Consider the following 16832-nt stretch of genomic DNA (forward strand, 5'->3'; position numbering starts at 1 on the left):
GCACATTTTGGTAGTGTATGTTTGGGGACTTTTTTTTTTTTTTTTTTTTTTTTTTTTTTTTTTTAAACAAACGAACGAAATTTATTAACGGCGAACAGCCCGATGAGAGGCAAAGCCTCTAAGGTCATACAAAAAAGCCAGCTTGACTTGAGCAGGTAAAGAATTAACGGAATTAAAGACCCTTGCAACTGGCGAATTTAGGCCCTCCGAAGCAAGAGCGTCAGCCACTTGATTGGCCTCCCGGTACACATGTGTAATCGTGGAACCCCAGGCCTGCAGACAAGAACGGATGTAGCGCACCGCATGAGCGATCCTCCACGGTATCCTGGCCGTCTCTGTCCCCGACAATGTTGCGAGGACGAGAGAGTCCACTTCTACCAATGAAGGACTCCTAGCAAACGCCGTGCACCAGAAAAGAGCGCGCTGTAAGGATAATGCCTCGGCCTCTAGCGCAGACACAGCCTCAAGACGAAAGCAGAGACCCACAATGAGCTACCCACGAGAGTCTCGCAAACATGCCCCTCCTGCAACCCCAGCAGCCCCATAGGTCGCATCAGTATTAAGCTTGAGTCTGCCCGAAGGTGGTGTCATCCATTTAACCCAGATGGTAACCATGATAGGCGGCGTGTGGAACCGTCTCAAAAAGCCGGCTGTGAGGAGGAAATCGTTTCCCGGTCCCAAACGACGAATTGTCCGAGTGGAAGCTACCAAGAAAAGGTCCTGTTTGATTCGACTGAGCGTCTGGGAAACCGAGTGAGAGCCATCTCCGTAGACCCCCTGATTGTATGAACACCAAAGATGCCAAAGAATGAGGCACGACACAAGTTTAGCATACCAGTCCACCACCGAGCCCGGGGGCGCAAGCAGCCACCAAGCATGGCATTCCGTGCGCAACGAGGATGCACCAATTGTTGCACCAAAAATACCCTGGAAGTGACGCCATACATGCTTGGAAAAATTGCACTGATATAGACAATGCTCTAATTCCGCCGAGGCTTGATGACAAAGAGCGCAAACCGAGGGCAAGCAGACATTAAACCTCTTGATAACATCTGGGAAAGGGAGAAAGGCGCGAAGCAACCTCCACATAAACAAAGATACCTTGGACGGGATCCCTCCACCCCAAATGCACTTGGATGAAAGGCATGACGCTGCCTTATATCGCATCGCTTCATGAGCTGATGACAGAGAGAACTCGCTGTAAGGATCAGGCGTCCAAATTATACCATCAGGGACAACCTCTGTGTTGTCATCCACAAAGTCTCGGATTTGCTGCATGCGCTTCCAAGTGATTGAAGTATTTCACCGACCAGCTGAGTATAGGGCATGCATATAATCAGCCCAAAGCGAACCACCCTGGAGGAAGCCGAATAATAGCTTTGCAGAAAATGCTTGCTGCATTGTTCCATGTGACCGGATACCCAAACCACCCTCTTCTGTTGGGAAGCATAACCTGCGCCAGGCAGTCCAGTGACTCTTTGGCCTTCCATTTTCAGTGCCCCACAAAAAGTTAGCGAACTTAGACTCCAGAGCTGATTGAGTTTGTCGCGGTAACTGGACCGAAGCCATAGTAAATAGCGGTATTGTGTTCAAGACATGCCGGAGAAGAGTGAGTCTTCCTCCTGGAGATAGCAATTTGCGTTGCCAACTGAGCAACTTATTATCAATTCTTTCCAGTAAATGGTGATAGTAGAGTGGTCAATTTCTGCCCTTAAAGAGATTGACTCCCAGATACCGAAACGGCAAGGTAGATTGCTGCATGCTCAGAACCCTTGACATCTCGTTCGTCCGGCTACGAGTGCACCAGTTTGAAGCCACAAAGAAGCTTTTCTTGTAATTTATTTTCTGCCCAAAGCCAGCTTGGTATTCATTCAAGATATCTGTCAAAGCTTTCAAGGACGATGATGTGCCATTTACAAAAATAACAATGTCGTCGGCGAATGCTAAGTGGCTGATCAACGGGCAGCTCGAGGCCATGGAGTACGGTGTCAACATAGCAACGCCCATTTTCAGAATAAGAGACCGCGAGAGGGCCTCAGAGGCCAATATGAAAAGAAGCGGGGACAGCGGATCACCTTGCTTGACGCCTCTTGAAGGCTGAAAGAACCCGCAGCTCTCGCCATTAACCAGGACTGAGAGTCGAGTGGCCGCCAAGTGGTTCATAATAAGATTGCAAACAAATCCGGGAAGCCAAACTTCCTCAAAACCACCCGAAGAAAAGGCCAGGATACCGTGTCAAATGCCTTCATCATGTCCAGCTTGATAATGACATTAGAGCCCCGACATTTCTTATCGATAAACTGTAGCAATTCAAAGGCAAGAAGAATGTTATCCTGGATGCTGCGTCTTGCCACAAAGTCTGATTGCTCCCTGGAAATCAAATTCGGCAAGATAGGACACAATCTGGTAGCTAGTAATCTTGTTAGAACCTTACTGATAAAGGTGCACAAACATATAGGGCTGTAATCTGCAAAAGAGTCCGGGTGGGTCTTCTTCGGGATCAACACAATTTGCGCACTGGGGAATAGGAACCCCTAGTAAGAAGTCTTGCACAGCCTTGCAGACATTATCCTTCAGAATATCCCAACAGTGACGGAAGAACATCCCCGAGAAACCGTCTGGGCCAGCTGCACTATCAGGATCTAGTTTCCAGACTGCATCTTTAACCTCCTCATGCGAGAAAGCCACCATGAGAGAGTCTGCATATTGAGGGCTCAGGACCGCATTCAGACACTGAAGCAAATTGCCCATCTCCTGATTATCCTCAGCCGAGAATAGGTCGGTGAAAAACCTGACAGCTTCCTCTTTGATATCAACCTGCGTGGTTAATAACTGTCCCGAAGAATCTCTCACAGAAGAGATTCGTTGCCTCCGGTGTCTGTCCTTCACTACTGAGTGAAAATATTTTGTATTGGCATCACCTTCTCGCAGCCACTTCACTCGGGCCTTTTGCTTCCAGAAGCACTCTTCTTGCTTGAGAGCTAGCAAGAGATCCACCTGCAGGGCATGAAGTGCTAGACGGTTGTCCCTGGTCGAATTGGCAGTATGCCTAAACTCGGCTTCGGCAACCCGTATTTCCAAATCTTTTACCCGGTCGAATACATTCCCAAAGATGTTTTTGTTCCAAGCTTTTAAGGAATCCTTGAGGCGCTTTAACTTAAAAGCCAACTCTCGCATGCCGCCTCCGTGAGCCGGCAAATTCCAATTTTGGCGAACCAGGTCCATGAAGCCCGGGTGAGAAAGCCACATACTCTGAAATCTGAACTGCTTTGGACATGATACTGCGTCATTAGACCCTGTTAATAAAATTGGGGTGTGATCCGACGTGGTCCTTGCTAAGACAGAGATCCTCACATCTGTGAAAACATCCCGGAAAGCTGCATTAATGAGGAAGCGGTCAAGCCTTTTCCAAACCGGCCCCGTAGTGCGTATCCCATGCCAAGTGTATTGATTCCCGATCACTGATAAATCAATTAAGTTATTGTCACAAATAAAGCTTGAAAAGTCCGAAATGCTATTTGTGTCTGGTACAGCACTTCCCCTATATTCAGAGAGACTTGAGATAACATTGAAATCCCCACTCAAGAGCACCGGCAAAGAGCCCCCCAAAACAGTTGAAAGCTGGGCCCAAAGCTACGCTCTCTCTGTCTTCGTGTGTTTACCGTAAACTGCCACAAAAGAGGAGACAAATTGCCAAGGGCAAGTAATTAATAGTACAGCAGACGAATTGCTCAGAATCAAGCACCACCTCCGCCTCGAAGTTCGCAGACCAAAGTAACCAGATTTTTTATGTCTCTGAGGCAAAAACATCGGAGAACCCCAACTCGGTGATCATCTGAAGCAAGAGGTCCTGAGCCAACATAGGCTCAATTAAGGAGACAAAACTAATGCGCTCACGTCGGAGGAGTCTTTTGAGTCTACACCGTGAGGAAAGTAGACCCCTGACATTCCAACTAAGCAGATTCATTTGAGTCTATGGGAAAAAGAGACTCTAGCGATTTTCCCTGCCGCCAGGCGTGTGGTCACCGCTGGAACTTGGGCGGAATAGTCCTTTCTAGGCAGGCTTTTCTTCTTAGTTACCATAACATAATTGTCCTGTTTGTTTCCTCCAAGTTTCAGAGCGAACATTTTACTCGCCTCCTTCCATGAATCCAACAGCGAAGGACTGTAGACCTCCGCATTCAGAAGCTCATCTCCATCCGAAAGATGTCCAGGCTGAGAATCTGACGGAGCACGTCGAACTCCCTGGTCATCTATTAACGTTGCTCCTAGAGGCGCGTTGGCATCTGGAACAATGAAAGGAGCAGTCGAATTCTCCGATTCCGGTTGATGACTACTCAGACACGCCTGTGGTGGTTGTTTATTTGGGGCATCTTCGGGAGTTGCTACTTGGCTTACTGCCTGGCGCCAACGCTTCCGAGGTGGGACTATGATTGGGCGCCCGAGGTCCCGGTCAGCCATGGGCTCCCGCTTGGTATCATGATGTTGCTTCACCGACTGCACAGAGCATTCTGATTTAAGGTGGCCAAATTTTCGGCATCCCAGGCAATAGGGCGGGATAAACTCATACGTCACCTTCTGAGCAAAACCACCGAAGGAGCCATTGTTGATCCAGACCTGGTTCGTGAGGGTGGTGCTGACATCAAGCTCCACGCACACCCTAGCAACGGAAGGCCGATTGTGAATAAGAGTGGAGCTGTCGACCTTGAGGGGCGAACCGATGAGATTCACAATGGAGTAAATGGCCCGCTTATCTTGCAGGTGAGCTGGCAGACCTTCAAAAGCAATCCATACTGGCACAATGGGAGACTCCATGTCTGGACGAAAATCTGGCGTCCACTTGAAAACCCTCATCAGGGCTCCTTTAATGGACCAAGTCTTCCGAAGCCAACATCTTTGAAAGTCCGCTTCATGGTCAAAGTTCATGAGAATGTGGCGTTGATCAAGGAGTCCGAGGGTGAAAGCACCGCCAAATCCGATAAGATCAAAGGCTTTTCTGATGTCTGTCATTGGAGGCCGACTCTTCGCAAACTTCCCGACTAGCGCGAAACGGAACTTGTGCACAAAAAGATTAACATCATCATCTGAACAGGATACTGCAGGAATCCCTTTGAATCTTTCTGGAGGACGCAGTGCGGAGGGAGTGGAGGAGGCTGATAGAATATCGGCGAAGGATCGGAGAGGGGGCGCGGCGGCCCCTGGTGGAGCCGTCATGCAAGCAGCTCAGGTGCGAAGGGTTTGCAAAGAATGCGGAGCGTTTTGTGTTTGGGGACTTTTAATTTGCATCCTAATATGAGTTTTAATATCCATTACCAATTATCATGTTTGTTTACCTAGCTACTTTCGTTATCCTACTATTGGAATCAAATCCCTTAGTAATTACAAAACTCATTACCATTTTACTCATCTACTTTTGAATAATAAAATAGTTAATTCCATTTTTTGTCCTAGATTTATAAGTGACAGTCCACTTTTAGACCTTTTTTTTATTAAAACATTTCTTTTTGGTTCTAGTATTATTGTGACATGACCAATTTTGGTCTTCTATAAACAATATCGTTGAAATTTTGTTAAATAGGACATTTTGATCTTTTTAATACAAAGTGTGTTGACCCGTTATATATTTTATGTTTTTTTTTTTAAAAAAAAAAATCATAATTGAAGAGTGAAATGCTCTTGTATTTAACGCAATTTCAATGATTTTTTTTTATAGAGGACCAAAATTGGTCATGTCACGATAATACTAGAACCAAAAAAGAATGTTCTGATAAAAAAACACTAAAAGTGGACCTCCACATATAAATCTAGGACAAAAAATAGAATTAACTCAAAAAAAAAAGAAAAAAAAAAGGTCATTGTCAATGCATTAAATATGAAAAATATATATATATATATATATATATATATATATATATATATATATATATATATATACACATACATATATATGTATGTGTATATATTTGTATTATATATTTTTATATATTTATTATTTTTATTTTAATTAATTAATTAATTATTTTGATTCCAGTTTGAGTTATTTTCCAATTCAGTACTCGATTATAGTGATTTTTCTCGTAGTTTTAAACGACTTTTTGTACTTAATTAGGTCCTCAACTTTGATGGTTTTTACCAAATTGATTCACCTGTTAACGGTGTTTGGTAATTTCAACACTATTAATATCAAATTTAGTCCCCGACTATAGTTGTTTTAGCCAAGTTAGTCTTCGATCGGCTATAATGAGTTTACCCAATTTAGTCTTCGACTATTGTAGGTTTGTCAATTTAATCCTTGATTCTAAAAGCCGAGAACTCATTATCTCATTATCAAATATTTGATTTTCATTACGATTCCTATTCCAATTCCAATATTTGAACCAAAGACACCCTTAATTTGATTCCAAAGTAATCAATCTGATCATAATGATGTTGCAATATAATTTATCTAATTCGTGTTATTTAGCTTCTTTATGAAATCTGATTATAAGGTTTTCAATTCAAATCTTAATTATGAATAATTTAACTAGAAACTAAAAGCATTTGTCTCTAGAATTCAACAAGAAATCGATCATGAATCTGTATAATCTCTTTAAATCATATCATGAAAGAACAGAAAAGAAACACCCAAACACATTTGAATGGAAATAAGGGAATTTTGGTGGTCTTTGAAAATTGAGCACATGAATGAAAGAACATTTCGGAAGGGAACCTAAGAGAGATGAGATGGCTATCATCCAATACGGCTTACAGCTGTATGCAAAAGAAGAAAAAGTGTACTTCTATACCTAGAGTTTGAAAACCTATTTGCCACTGTACCTGTACTGTACATGTTGTCTTTCTTAAAGCAGTATACTATCTTCTTTTTTTTTTTTTTTTTGAAGAACAAAGTATACTATCTCCTAGTATCTGGCTTTCTTCTTCTCCTTTTTAACATTTTTTTTTAAATTTTAGTTTGTATATTTTATAGTTTGTTTTCCCCATTCCAATTACTTACATGGCGTTTGGTTGGAGTAAGGAATTAGGGTAGAAAAGAATTGCAATTCGGTGGGAAAAGAATAAGGTGAGAATAAAGTAGGAATTCAAATTACATTGTTTGGTAGGGATGAATAGAATTATTGGCTAGGGAATCAAAGAAGTGATATAAAGACTAAAATGTCCTTGTGTAATAATAATAGTAGTAATAATTAAGGGTACTTTTGTCATTTCATCCCTTTTTCCTTTTCCCACCCACCGAATTGCAATTCATAGGGGTGCCCATGAATTGCAATTCAGCAAAAGGAGGGAATTGCAATTTTGTGGAATTGCAATTCCTTCCAACCAAACACTGTAATTGTGGCTTCCACTGAATTGCAATTCAACTACAGCCAAATTACGCCCAACCAAACAGGCCGCCGGGTTGTCCTAGTTTGAAAGAGCAATTAAGTTTAGAGCGGCGATTAGGCATATTGAGCTTATGAAATTTTTGTGGGAAATGTATAATCAAAAATTAAATGTTTGACTACTAGAATTAATTTGTCAATAGTACTTGTAAAAGTTACTTTAAAATCTTAACTAAATAGTCAAGTAAAAACTTGTGAAGATTTGATGCAGTAAATATTTTATCACACTTAGCACGTAACATAAGTTATGAAAATGTGGTTCGGCCTCATCAACTTCAGCAGAGATCACCGTCTCAACCATTCGGTCAATTACCTCTCGAGTTGTGTCCTTTTTTACCTCTCCAACTGGACTACTCGGTTGTTTTGGAACTCTTGTCCTTGGTTCACCTTGAGGATTCGGATCCACAAACTCATATTCAAAGCGTGAAAACACTTGGGCCTTCCTCATTTCCTTGGTAAAGGCCTTTTCCTGTTGCTTGTGAGGTGCCTGCACTTCCTCTTCAGGTAATTTAGACTTGCCCTTAACAGCTTCCTTCTTGACCACTTTCTTCATATACACTCGGTGAATCTCATCAATGTTTGTGGCAAGAGGAATTGAGGAGGTTCCTAAACATCAAGTGAAAAGTTCTCCTCGAGCCGCGCCGCATGCTTTGCAAACCTCTTCAAAGATGTCAAGGTTTGACATGCGTCATTTAATTTCTTTCAGGTTTTCACTTGGATCAGCTTAGCTAGCTGGTCTTCGTCCGTAGAAATTGCACTGTCCTCTCCAGCATATATGGCCTCAAGTAAGTCTTCATTGGTCAGGCAGTATACATGGAGTGTTTACTTACCGATCAAGGTAACTACTCTGATACCACTTATTTGTTCTAGGAGGGTTAGGGTAGGGGTGACCGGTTCCGGTTCCGCAAATGGACAAACCGGAACCGGAACCGCAAAGTATGGTTCCGGTTCCGATTTATGAATTGGCGATTCCGGTTAGAACCGCCGATTCTAACAGAATTTTTTTTAAAAAAAAATAGAAGCCTAAAGAGGCAAATACCAAAGTTTGGTCTTTGCCTCTTTGCGCCACTGCCCACTGCCCAATGCGACAGTGAGGCAGTATGCTACAGGCCTACGGCCTGCAGCCAACAATTAATTAATTTTTTTTTACGGGTTAGAACCGGTTCCGGTTCCTTTATTCCACAAACCTTAACCGGAACCTTATTGGTTCCAGTTAGGAACCGGAACCGGAATCATACGGACGGTTTCGGTTCGGTTCCGGTTACTACAGTGCCGGTTACAGTCGGTTCGAACCGAACCGTGGTCATCCCTAGGTTAGGGGAACAAGTCTAGGGGGGGGGGGGGGGGATTGGGTTGAATAGACTTGTTGGATTTAAAAATATTTTCACGATTCGTTCAAGTAACTCGAGATGTAACTTTAACGTCTCGTATAGTATGCACAACGGAAATTCTTTTTAACCATTTTTAGTTAAGTTTGCACGTATTTTGTTCTTGTAAATCGTTAACTACGTTTGTTTGTGATAAATATGCAAGCGGATAGTAAATAAAATAAAGAGAGAGAGAGAGATTTTTATAGTGGTTCGGCCCAAATCAAGCCTACTACACTCTTCTCCTAAAAACTCCTAAGGAGGTTTGCACTAATCCTTTAGTACAAAAGACTACTCAATCCTTGAACACTAAGCCGGACATGAGCGTCTAGGTTTTTCAACTCCAAGAGTTTACTCTGCCTCTTTCTACTTCTATTGAGTAGAGTTACACAGGTTGAAGATAAAGATTATTCTTTCTCCTAGAGTTACACAGGTTGAAGATAAAGATTATTCTTTCTCCAACTAAGAAGACTTGACTATTAATCACTTGATTTTCTCGGTTTGAACAACACAAGCTTCTTGAAATTCTAGATAGTACTTTGTAGCTTTGATCTCTTCTCTCATTGGTCACTAGATGTGAAACCTTTATTTAATGCTTGAATACTTAGCATTTTTTTTAGATTGACCAGGACCTTCTATCTCCTTGAGTGGAGGTATTTATAGGCGTATTGAAAAAGGTCCGTTGGAAGAAAAACCAATTTCAAGACCGCACATCTGATTTGCAAAGCTTTCCAATTTAATGTGTTTTATTATTTAATGCTTAAGAATATTTAATCTGTACTACATGATCAGTACGTGGTACTGCTGAAGCATCTGGTGAAGATTGTTCGGGTATTCGTGTGTCAATCCTGGATAGGTGTTAGAAAGAGTGGTAGTGGTAAAGGCTGGAGGCCATCTGTATTTACCTCTTGTAATACTCTTTTTGGTGAACATCTATAGTGAATTGGGCAGACGTGGGTTGCCCTGCAGACGTAGGAGAAGGAGCTCCGAACTGCGTAACAATTTCTTTGTGTTTTTACGTTCCTTTATGCTTTCTGCTTTTATTATTTACGCTTGCTTAAACAAGTTTAATTAATGAACGTAACTGGTGCATAACTTAAATAACAAGCAAAAATACATTACTTTTTGATTTCAAGATTCACGGTGCAATTTCAATTGGTATCAGAGCCTGTAGACTTAATCTATTAGTCTATCGATCCGGCGATTCCGTGTCTCTTGAATTCATATCTTCAGCGGCTTTTATTATTTATCTGTTTATTGCTTATTTGTTTGATATCACAGGGTGTTAAGTGTTACAGAATGGATCGAACTAAAGTCATTCCCCAGTTGAACGGCGACAACTATGCATATTGGAAGGCTCGCACTCGTACGCACCTAAAAGCTCAAGGTGAAGCCGTGTGGCGGTCTGTGGTGGCAGGTCGAACACATCCCACCAAACTCAGTTCCAGCACTGACGGAACAGAAGTAGCTAAGCCTGAGACTGAGTGGACTCAAACAGAGATAACCAACGCTAGAAACAATGGTAAGGCTTTAGACACAATTTATTCTCTTATGCATGAAAGTCAGTTTTCAATTTTGCAAGTATTCCTTCAGCTAAAGGTGCTTGGGAAGCTCTTGAGTCTACTTACGAAGGAACTACATCAGTAAAACAATCAAAGCTGCAACTGGTCCAGTCAGAATTCGAAGAGCTTCGCATGAATGAGGATGAGAGAATCATCGACTTTCACACACGCGTACAGGAACTGGCGAATCGTGCAATGGTCCTTGGTGAACCATTCTCGCAAACAAAGCTTGTTAAGAAAATACTGAGATCCTTACCCCCGAGGTTCAGAATGAAAGTCACGGCTATTGAGGAACACGGCGGCTAGGAGAACAAAACTGTTACTCAATTAATGGGAAAATTAGAACCTATGAAATGGAAATTTTAACTGATCACACGAAAATGAAAAAATAAAAAAATGTAGCTTTTGTCGCTGAAGAAAATAATGTTGTATCTTATTCAGACGAAATAGGTGATGATACAGTTGTCTTTTTGACTAAACAATTTTCTAAAATTTTGAAACAGGTATCCAAAAATTCACGCAACAGAAATTTACAAAGGGGAGCAACATCGTCCAATACTGGTGCTAGGACAGGTGCATCAAACTTCAAACAGTCTGTCTCACGTCCAGGACAGTTCAAAGAAAAACCCAACAATAAAGGAATCAAGTGTTATGAGTGTGAAGGCTTTGGACATGTACAAGCTGAGTGTGCTACCTACCTTCGGCGCAAAAATTCTATGTCAGCCATTACCTGGAGTGATGACGAGCCTGACATTGAAACAACTGGATCGGATGTCGAAGAAATCTCGGGTAACTTTGTTGTGTTTACGGCACGTGTTACTGGCTGTTCAGAATCCGTTGAAGGAGCTGACTCAGAGGATGGTGAATATGTCTCCGCAGAAGACTTGGAACTAAATACTTTATCTTTTGAAGCTGAATTTAACAAGTTGTATCCCAAATGGGAAGCCCTACGAAAAGTAAACTGCAAACTAGCTAGTGAGATAGAGATTGTAACCAATGCTAGTAAAGTATATCAAACTCAAATAGCAGATAGGAATGTACTACTTAAAGAAGCAGCTGACCGAGAAGAAAAACTACAACACGAAGTACAAACTAGAAATGTACGACTTAAAGAAGCAGCTGACCGAGAAGAAAAACTCCAACAAGAAGTACAGACTTTGAAACAGGAGCTCAGCACCTACAAAAGACAAATCCAAATGATGGATACTACCTCAACACTTGATAAAATCCTTGATTCCGGAAGAAAATCTTCTGGCAAAATATGGTTTGGGCTTCACCGGAAGCAACTCAAAAGAGAAAATAGTCTTTGTCAAGGCGTCTGGTCCTGATCCAAAGGGTGTTCCTGAATCCAGCACAATGAAACGCACCCATGGTATAGTAAGACAAAATAAACTGCATTATAAACTTTATAACCCCGTATGTCATTATTGCAGGTTACGAGGGCATACCAGACCTGAATGCTACTACTTTTACAAGGACCAAAGAATTGAGAAGTTCAGGCACAAGAAAATTCAGCCCTTTACGAAACAAATTTGGGTTAAAAAGACTGACTATATCTCGTTTGTTTCGTTTCACTCTAAAAGTGCAGGAAGAGAAGAGAAATGGTACCTTGACAGCGGGGGTCCCGTCACATGACAGGAAATGCAAAATTTCTAAGTAACGTAAATGCAAGCAAAGGTGAAGTTACCTTTGGTGACGGTACTAAAGGTTATGTCACTGGCATAGGCACGTTAAATGTAGCTGGCCTGCCAAAACTAGAAAAAGTATTGCTAGTCAGTGGACTTCACGCTAATCTCATTAGTATAAGTCAACTATGTGACCAAAACTGGAACGTGTGCTTCACAAAAAATAACTGCAGTGTCCTGGACAAAACAAATCAATGCGTTATGGAAGGTAAAAGGTCAACTGACAATTGCTATATTCTAACTAACATATCTTCTGTTGCAGGACCAGCATGAATGAAGCCGAGCTGTGGCATCAAAAAAAAAAAGGGTCATCTAAGTTATAGACTCCTTGATAAACTTGTAAAAGTAGAAGGTGTTTGTGGTTTACCCAAGATGAAAGTCGAGTCAACTATCTGCAGTGCCTGTCAAGCTGGGAAGCAAACCTAATAATCTCATCCAGCTCAACATACCATAAACACAAGTTGGTGCCTAGAATTGATCCACATGGATCTCTCATTGGTCCAACTCAAACAGAAAGCTTCGGAGGTAAGAAATACATACTGGTATTTGTCGATGACTTTTCACGTTTTTTGTGGCTAATCTTTCTCAGGGAAAAATCCGAAGCACCTGAAGCATTCAAAACACTGGGATTAAAACTCCAAAAAGAAAGAAATGAATCCATTGTTCGAATCCGAAGTGATCACGGCAGAGATTTTGAAAACAAGCTGTTCGATGACTTCTATAACCAATCAGGAATCACTCATGAGTATTTAGCTCCAAAGACTCCTCAGCAAATGGGAAGGGTTTTATTAAACGCCAAAGGATTACCACAAAAGTTCTGGGCAGAGGCTGTAAACACAGCATGTCACATCATCAACCGAGTCTACCTTCGTCCAGGCACAACACAAACACCATACGAATTATGGAAAGGTAAGAAGCCGAACATTACATATTTTCACTTTTTCGGCTCACGATGTTTTATATTGAAAGATAGGAATCCAGTCTCAAAATTTGAACCAAAAAGCGACGAAGGAATCTTTCTCGGCTATTCAACAAATAGCAGAGCCTACAGAGTATACAATAAGGTGATCAAAACCATCATGGTGTCCACAAATGTTGTAATCGATGATCAACCACATGAGATTATCGAAGTTACTCAACCTGACTCAGTGACAGATCCTGAAGCTAACCGCCCTAAATCCCCTGACGCTGGTACTCTGGAACCGAATCCTGAGTCATCTACCTCATCGCCCATATCTAATCAACCAGAACCTGAACCAGAGTCAGAATCAGACAACGATCGAGATGACATTGACATTCCAACATGCATCCACAATAGATCACCCATCTTCAAAAATAATTTTGCCATCATTGTTGGTGATAAAGTTTACAGGTTCATCACTCTCTAATTCCTTTAGTTAATTCCTTGAATGTGTTTAGGGTGTCTTTGTCTAATGTGTCTTGCGAATTACCTGCAAATTTTTCTATATCTAAAGCTGAGTTTTTATGTGTCCTTTTATCTAATTTGATGCCCTCTACTTCAATATCCTTGCATTCATCAAAATCGTGAAATTCTTCATCTTTGCCAGTGTAATATTCTGCATCTGTGATAGAATCTGTTTCAGGATAAGGGAATTTATCTTTTGAATTAATGGGTCTGTTCCTACATGCTCTTACATTGCATCTATGTCGTTTTTTTTTTTTTTTTTTTTTTTTTGTGGGTGTTTCTCTCTATGATTGATTTGTCCTCTATTCCATTTTTTTTTTAATTTTCTCGCAATTAGTTTTTTTCATTACCTACTACTCAAAATTGCAGATTGATTCTTTGCGTTTTGTTCTTGACTATTTTCTATGTGTTACTAAATGTTCTACTTGTGTTGTTGTGAGTGCTTTTAAACCTATTTTTACTGAGGTTACTTTATTTGTGTTTCTCGTGTTGCATCTTTTGAATTCTCTATGGTTATTTGAATGAAAATTTGATGCATTTTGTTTAATATTTGCACAATATGTGAATGTGTTTTGTTGGTCCGGTCATGACCGTATCTGTGTTTTCTTGTGTACTTAATTGTGCTAAACTGTTATGAATTCTTACCTGAAGTTGATTTATATGAATCTGTGCCTGATTTTGATCTATTTGAATCTCTGGCTGAATATGCTTTTCAAAACCGTGTTTGTTTTGTTTGTGTGTTTTACCGTGCTATCTGGTATGAATCTGTGCTTGACTTTGCTTTATATGAATCTATGCATAAATGTGCTTTACCTGAATGTGCTTACTGTCTTATTATTTACCAATCTGTCCTTTTGAGTGACCCAATTGTATGCTTTTTGTGTTATTTGCTACGAATTTGTGCTTGAATACGTTTGTTACTTGGTATGTTTTATCTACTTAATCTGCTCCAACTTGACTTGTGCGTATATGTTATTTGTTAAAATTGCTTTGATATAATTGTTCGAATTTTTGTTTGGTATGTTCTGGTTGCTTTTGTTGGAATAAAGGGGTAATTAAGAAAGGGGGAGTAGTAGTTAATATGGTTTAGGTATTGGCTTGACTATGACTGCTGCATATGTTATTCTTTTTGGTACTGCTACTCTTATGGTAATCTTCTTTTGGTAAATCTCTTGCTATTATATCAGTCTCCGATTATGAAGTTTATGGTTATTAATCTCTCGCCAAATATAAAGCCTTTATTTGGCTATATGATGCATTGGATTCTCTTACTGGAATTTCTCAGATTTTGGATTATCTCGTTTGGTTATAGTTTTATTTGGCTCATCATAAACTCTGGGGTCTCATTTTATAATCATCACCTTATTTGGATTATTCTTGGATTATCTACTTTATGAGATTATTTTGGATGGGTTTGCTTATAAGGCTTTATCTTCTTGGTGTTTGATATTTGATTCTAATCAATATGATGCAAGATTGGATATGAAAAAAAAAATTTATACATGGGTGTAAACCAGCAAGTAAATTTGAGGGCTGATACTGGCGCTACTACCAATGAAACTGATAATACTGACGACAACTCAATTTTGGGCACCCCGTCTGCACGTTAAATCTAATCCACTGTTATGATGTTCACCTCCCTTTGTCATTTATTTGGCAAAAAGGGGGAGTTTTTTGGAGTAAGGGGGAGTATTTGGATATTTGGTAATGGATTTTTAACTTTCTGTTAACTTTGGGATTATTATGGAAATAATTGGGATCATTATGGAGTGGTATATTTTTGGATCATTATGAAGGGACTTTGGGATTATTATGAAAATAATTGGGATCATTATGGAGTGGTATATTTTTGGATAATTATGAAGGGATCATTATGGAGTGCCATCTTTTATGAAAAAATTGGAGTATTATGTTAGGGGGAGTAGTAATCCTTTTTTTGTGCACTTAATGACATTGTGTATGGAATGCTACTACTACTCACATGAACAAGGTGAATTCGATCCTACTATGTGCAATCCACGGCTTGGAGTTCTTTTTAATCAGGTACACTATTCACAAATGGTCCAAAAAGAAATTAAGTCTAATTTTTATTATTATCTTTGTCTTGTCAAGTACCTATACTAAGGGCTATTAATAAAATTAAATTGATTCTCAAGTTTTGCCCAAAGTATTTGATACTTAAGTTTTACCAAATAAAATGCCAAAGGGGGAGATTATAAGTGTAAAATTATTTACACATTAAGCTTATTGTCTATTTTATTTAGTAATTGTTTTATTAGTTTTTAATTAAGCAATTAATTAGAGATGTTAGAATTTATTCTATTTTGGACCATGTGATATCTAAGTATGTGGATGGGATGCATTGATAAATGAAGAAGTCAGCAACGCATTAAGTTTTCAAAGAAAACAAAAGATGTGGCTGTGAATCATTCGAACAAATGAAGGCTATGATTAAGGATCACTAATGAGGCTTATCATCTAGTATTTAAGGAAGCTGTTCGAAAGAAGAAGATTTCCAACTTTGAGATTAATATTCAAGACCGCACATCTGATTTACAGAGCTTTCCAATTTAATGTGTTTTATTATTTAATGCTTAAGAATATTTAATCTGTACTACATGATCAGTACGTGGTACTGCTGAATCATCTGGTGAAGATTGTTCGGGTATTCGTGTGTCAATCCTGGATAGGTGTTAGAAAGAGTGGTAGTGGTAAAGGTTGGAGGCCATCTGTATTTACCTCTTGTAATACTCTTTTTGGTGAACATCTATAGTGGATTGGGCAGACGTAGGAGAAGGAGCTCCGAACTGCGTAACAATTTCTTTGTGTTTTTACGTTCCTTTATGCTTTCTGCTTTTATTATTTACGCTTGCTTAAACAAGTTTAATTAATGAACGTAACTGGTGCGTAACTTAAATAACAAGTAAAAATACATTACTTTTTTATTTCAAGATTCACGATGCAATTTCAATAATTGATGACCTAAATGCCTTTGTATTTTATGAAATTTAAATGATTTTGTTGATGGTGTTAGTAATATTGTTATAGTATATAGTAATACGTTAGTGGTGTTAGTTTATTTGACTATTCCTAGCCTATTCTATAGGAGCCTTTTGTGTTACTCTCCTATAGGTCTCTATTATTGTAACTGTATTGGATTATTGAATTCTAAAATTGAACGACTTACTTCATCTGGTATCGGTTAGTTAGCCAGAAAATATTTTCTTAAAAATTCTCCCCACCTCCAAATGTCGACCAATTCTCCCCACCTCCAAATGATCATACTACAATAATACCAGGATCAAAAAAGGATGATTTGAAAAAAAAAAAAAAAAAAAAGAAAAAAGAAAAAAAGAAGACTAAAAGTAGATTGTCACTTAAATTTTATAGGACCAAAAATGGAATTAACTCCG

The 16832-nt window shown here is 39.7% G+C and overlaps 1 protein-coding gene across 1 annotated transcript; it reads right to left on the reverse strand.

Moving 5' to 3' along the window:
- Window positions 1-492: 492 nt before the first annotated feature.
- On the reverse strand, window positions 493-1278 carry LOC109181312. The gene has a single exon (XM_019331063.1). The coding sequence runs from the start codon at window positions 1276-1278 to the stop codon at window positions 493-495; it is 786 nt and encodes a 261-aa protein (XP_019186608.1).
- Between the last annotated feature and the right edge of the window lie 15554 nt (window positions 1279-16832).

Source organism: Ipomoea nil, unplaced genomic scaffold (assembly GCF_001879475.1).
Source record: "Ipomoea nil cultivar Tokyo-kokei standard unplaced genomic scaffold, Asagao_1.1 scaffold1043, whole genome shotgun sequence".
NCBI lineage: Eukaryota > Viridiplantae > Streptophyta > Magnoliopsida > Solanales > Convolvulaceae > Ipomoea > Ipomoea nil.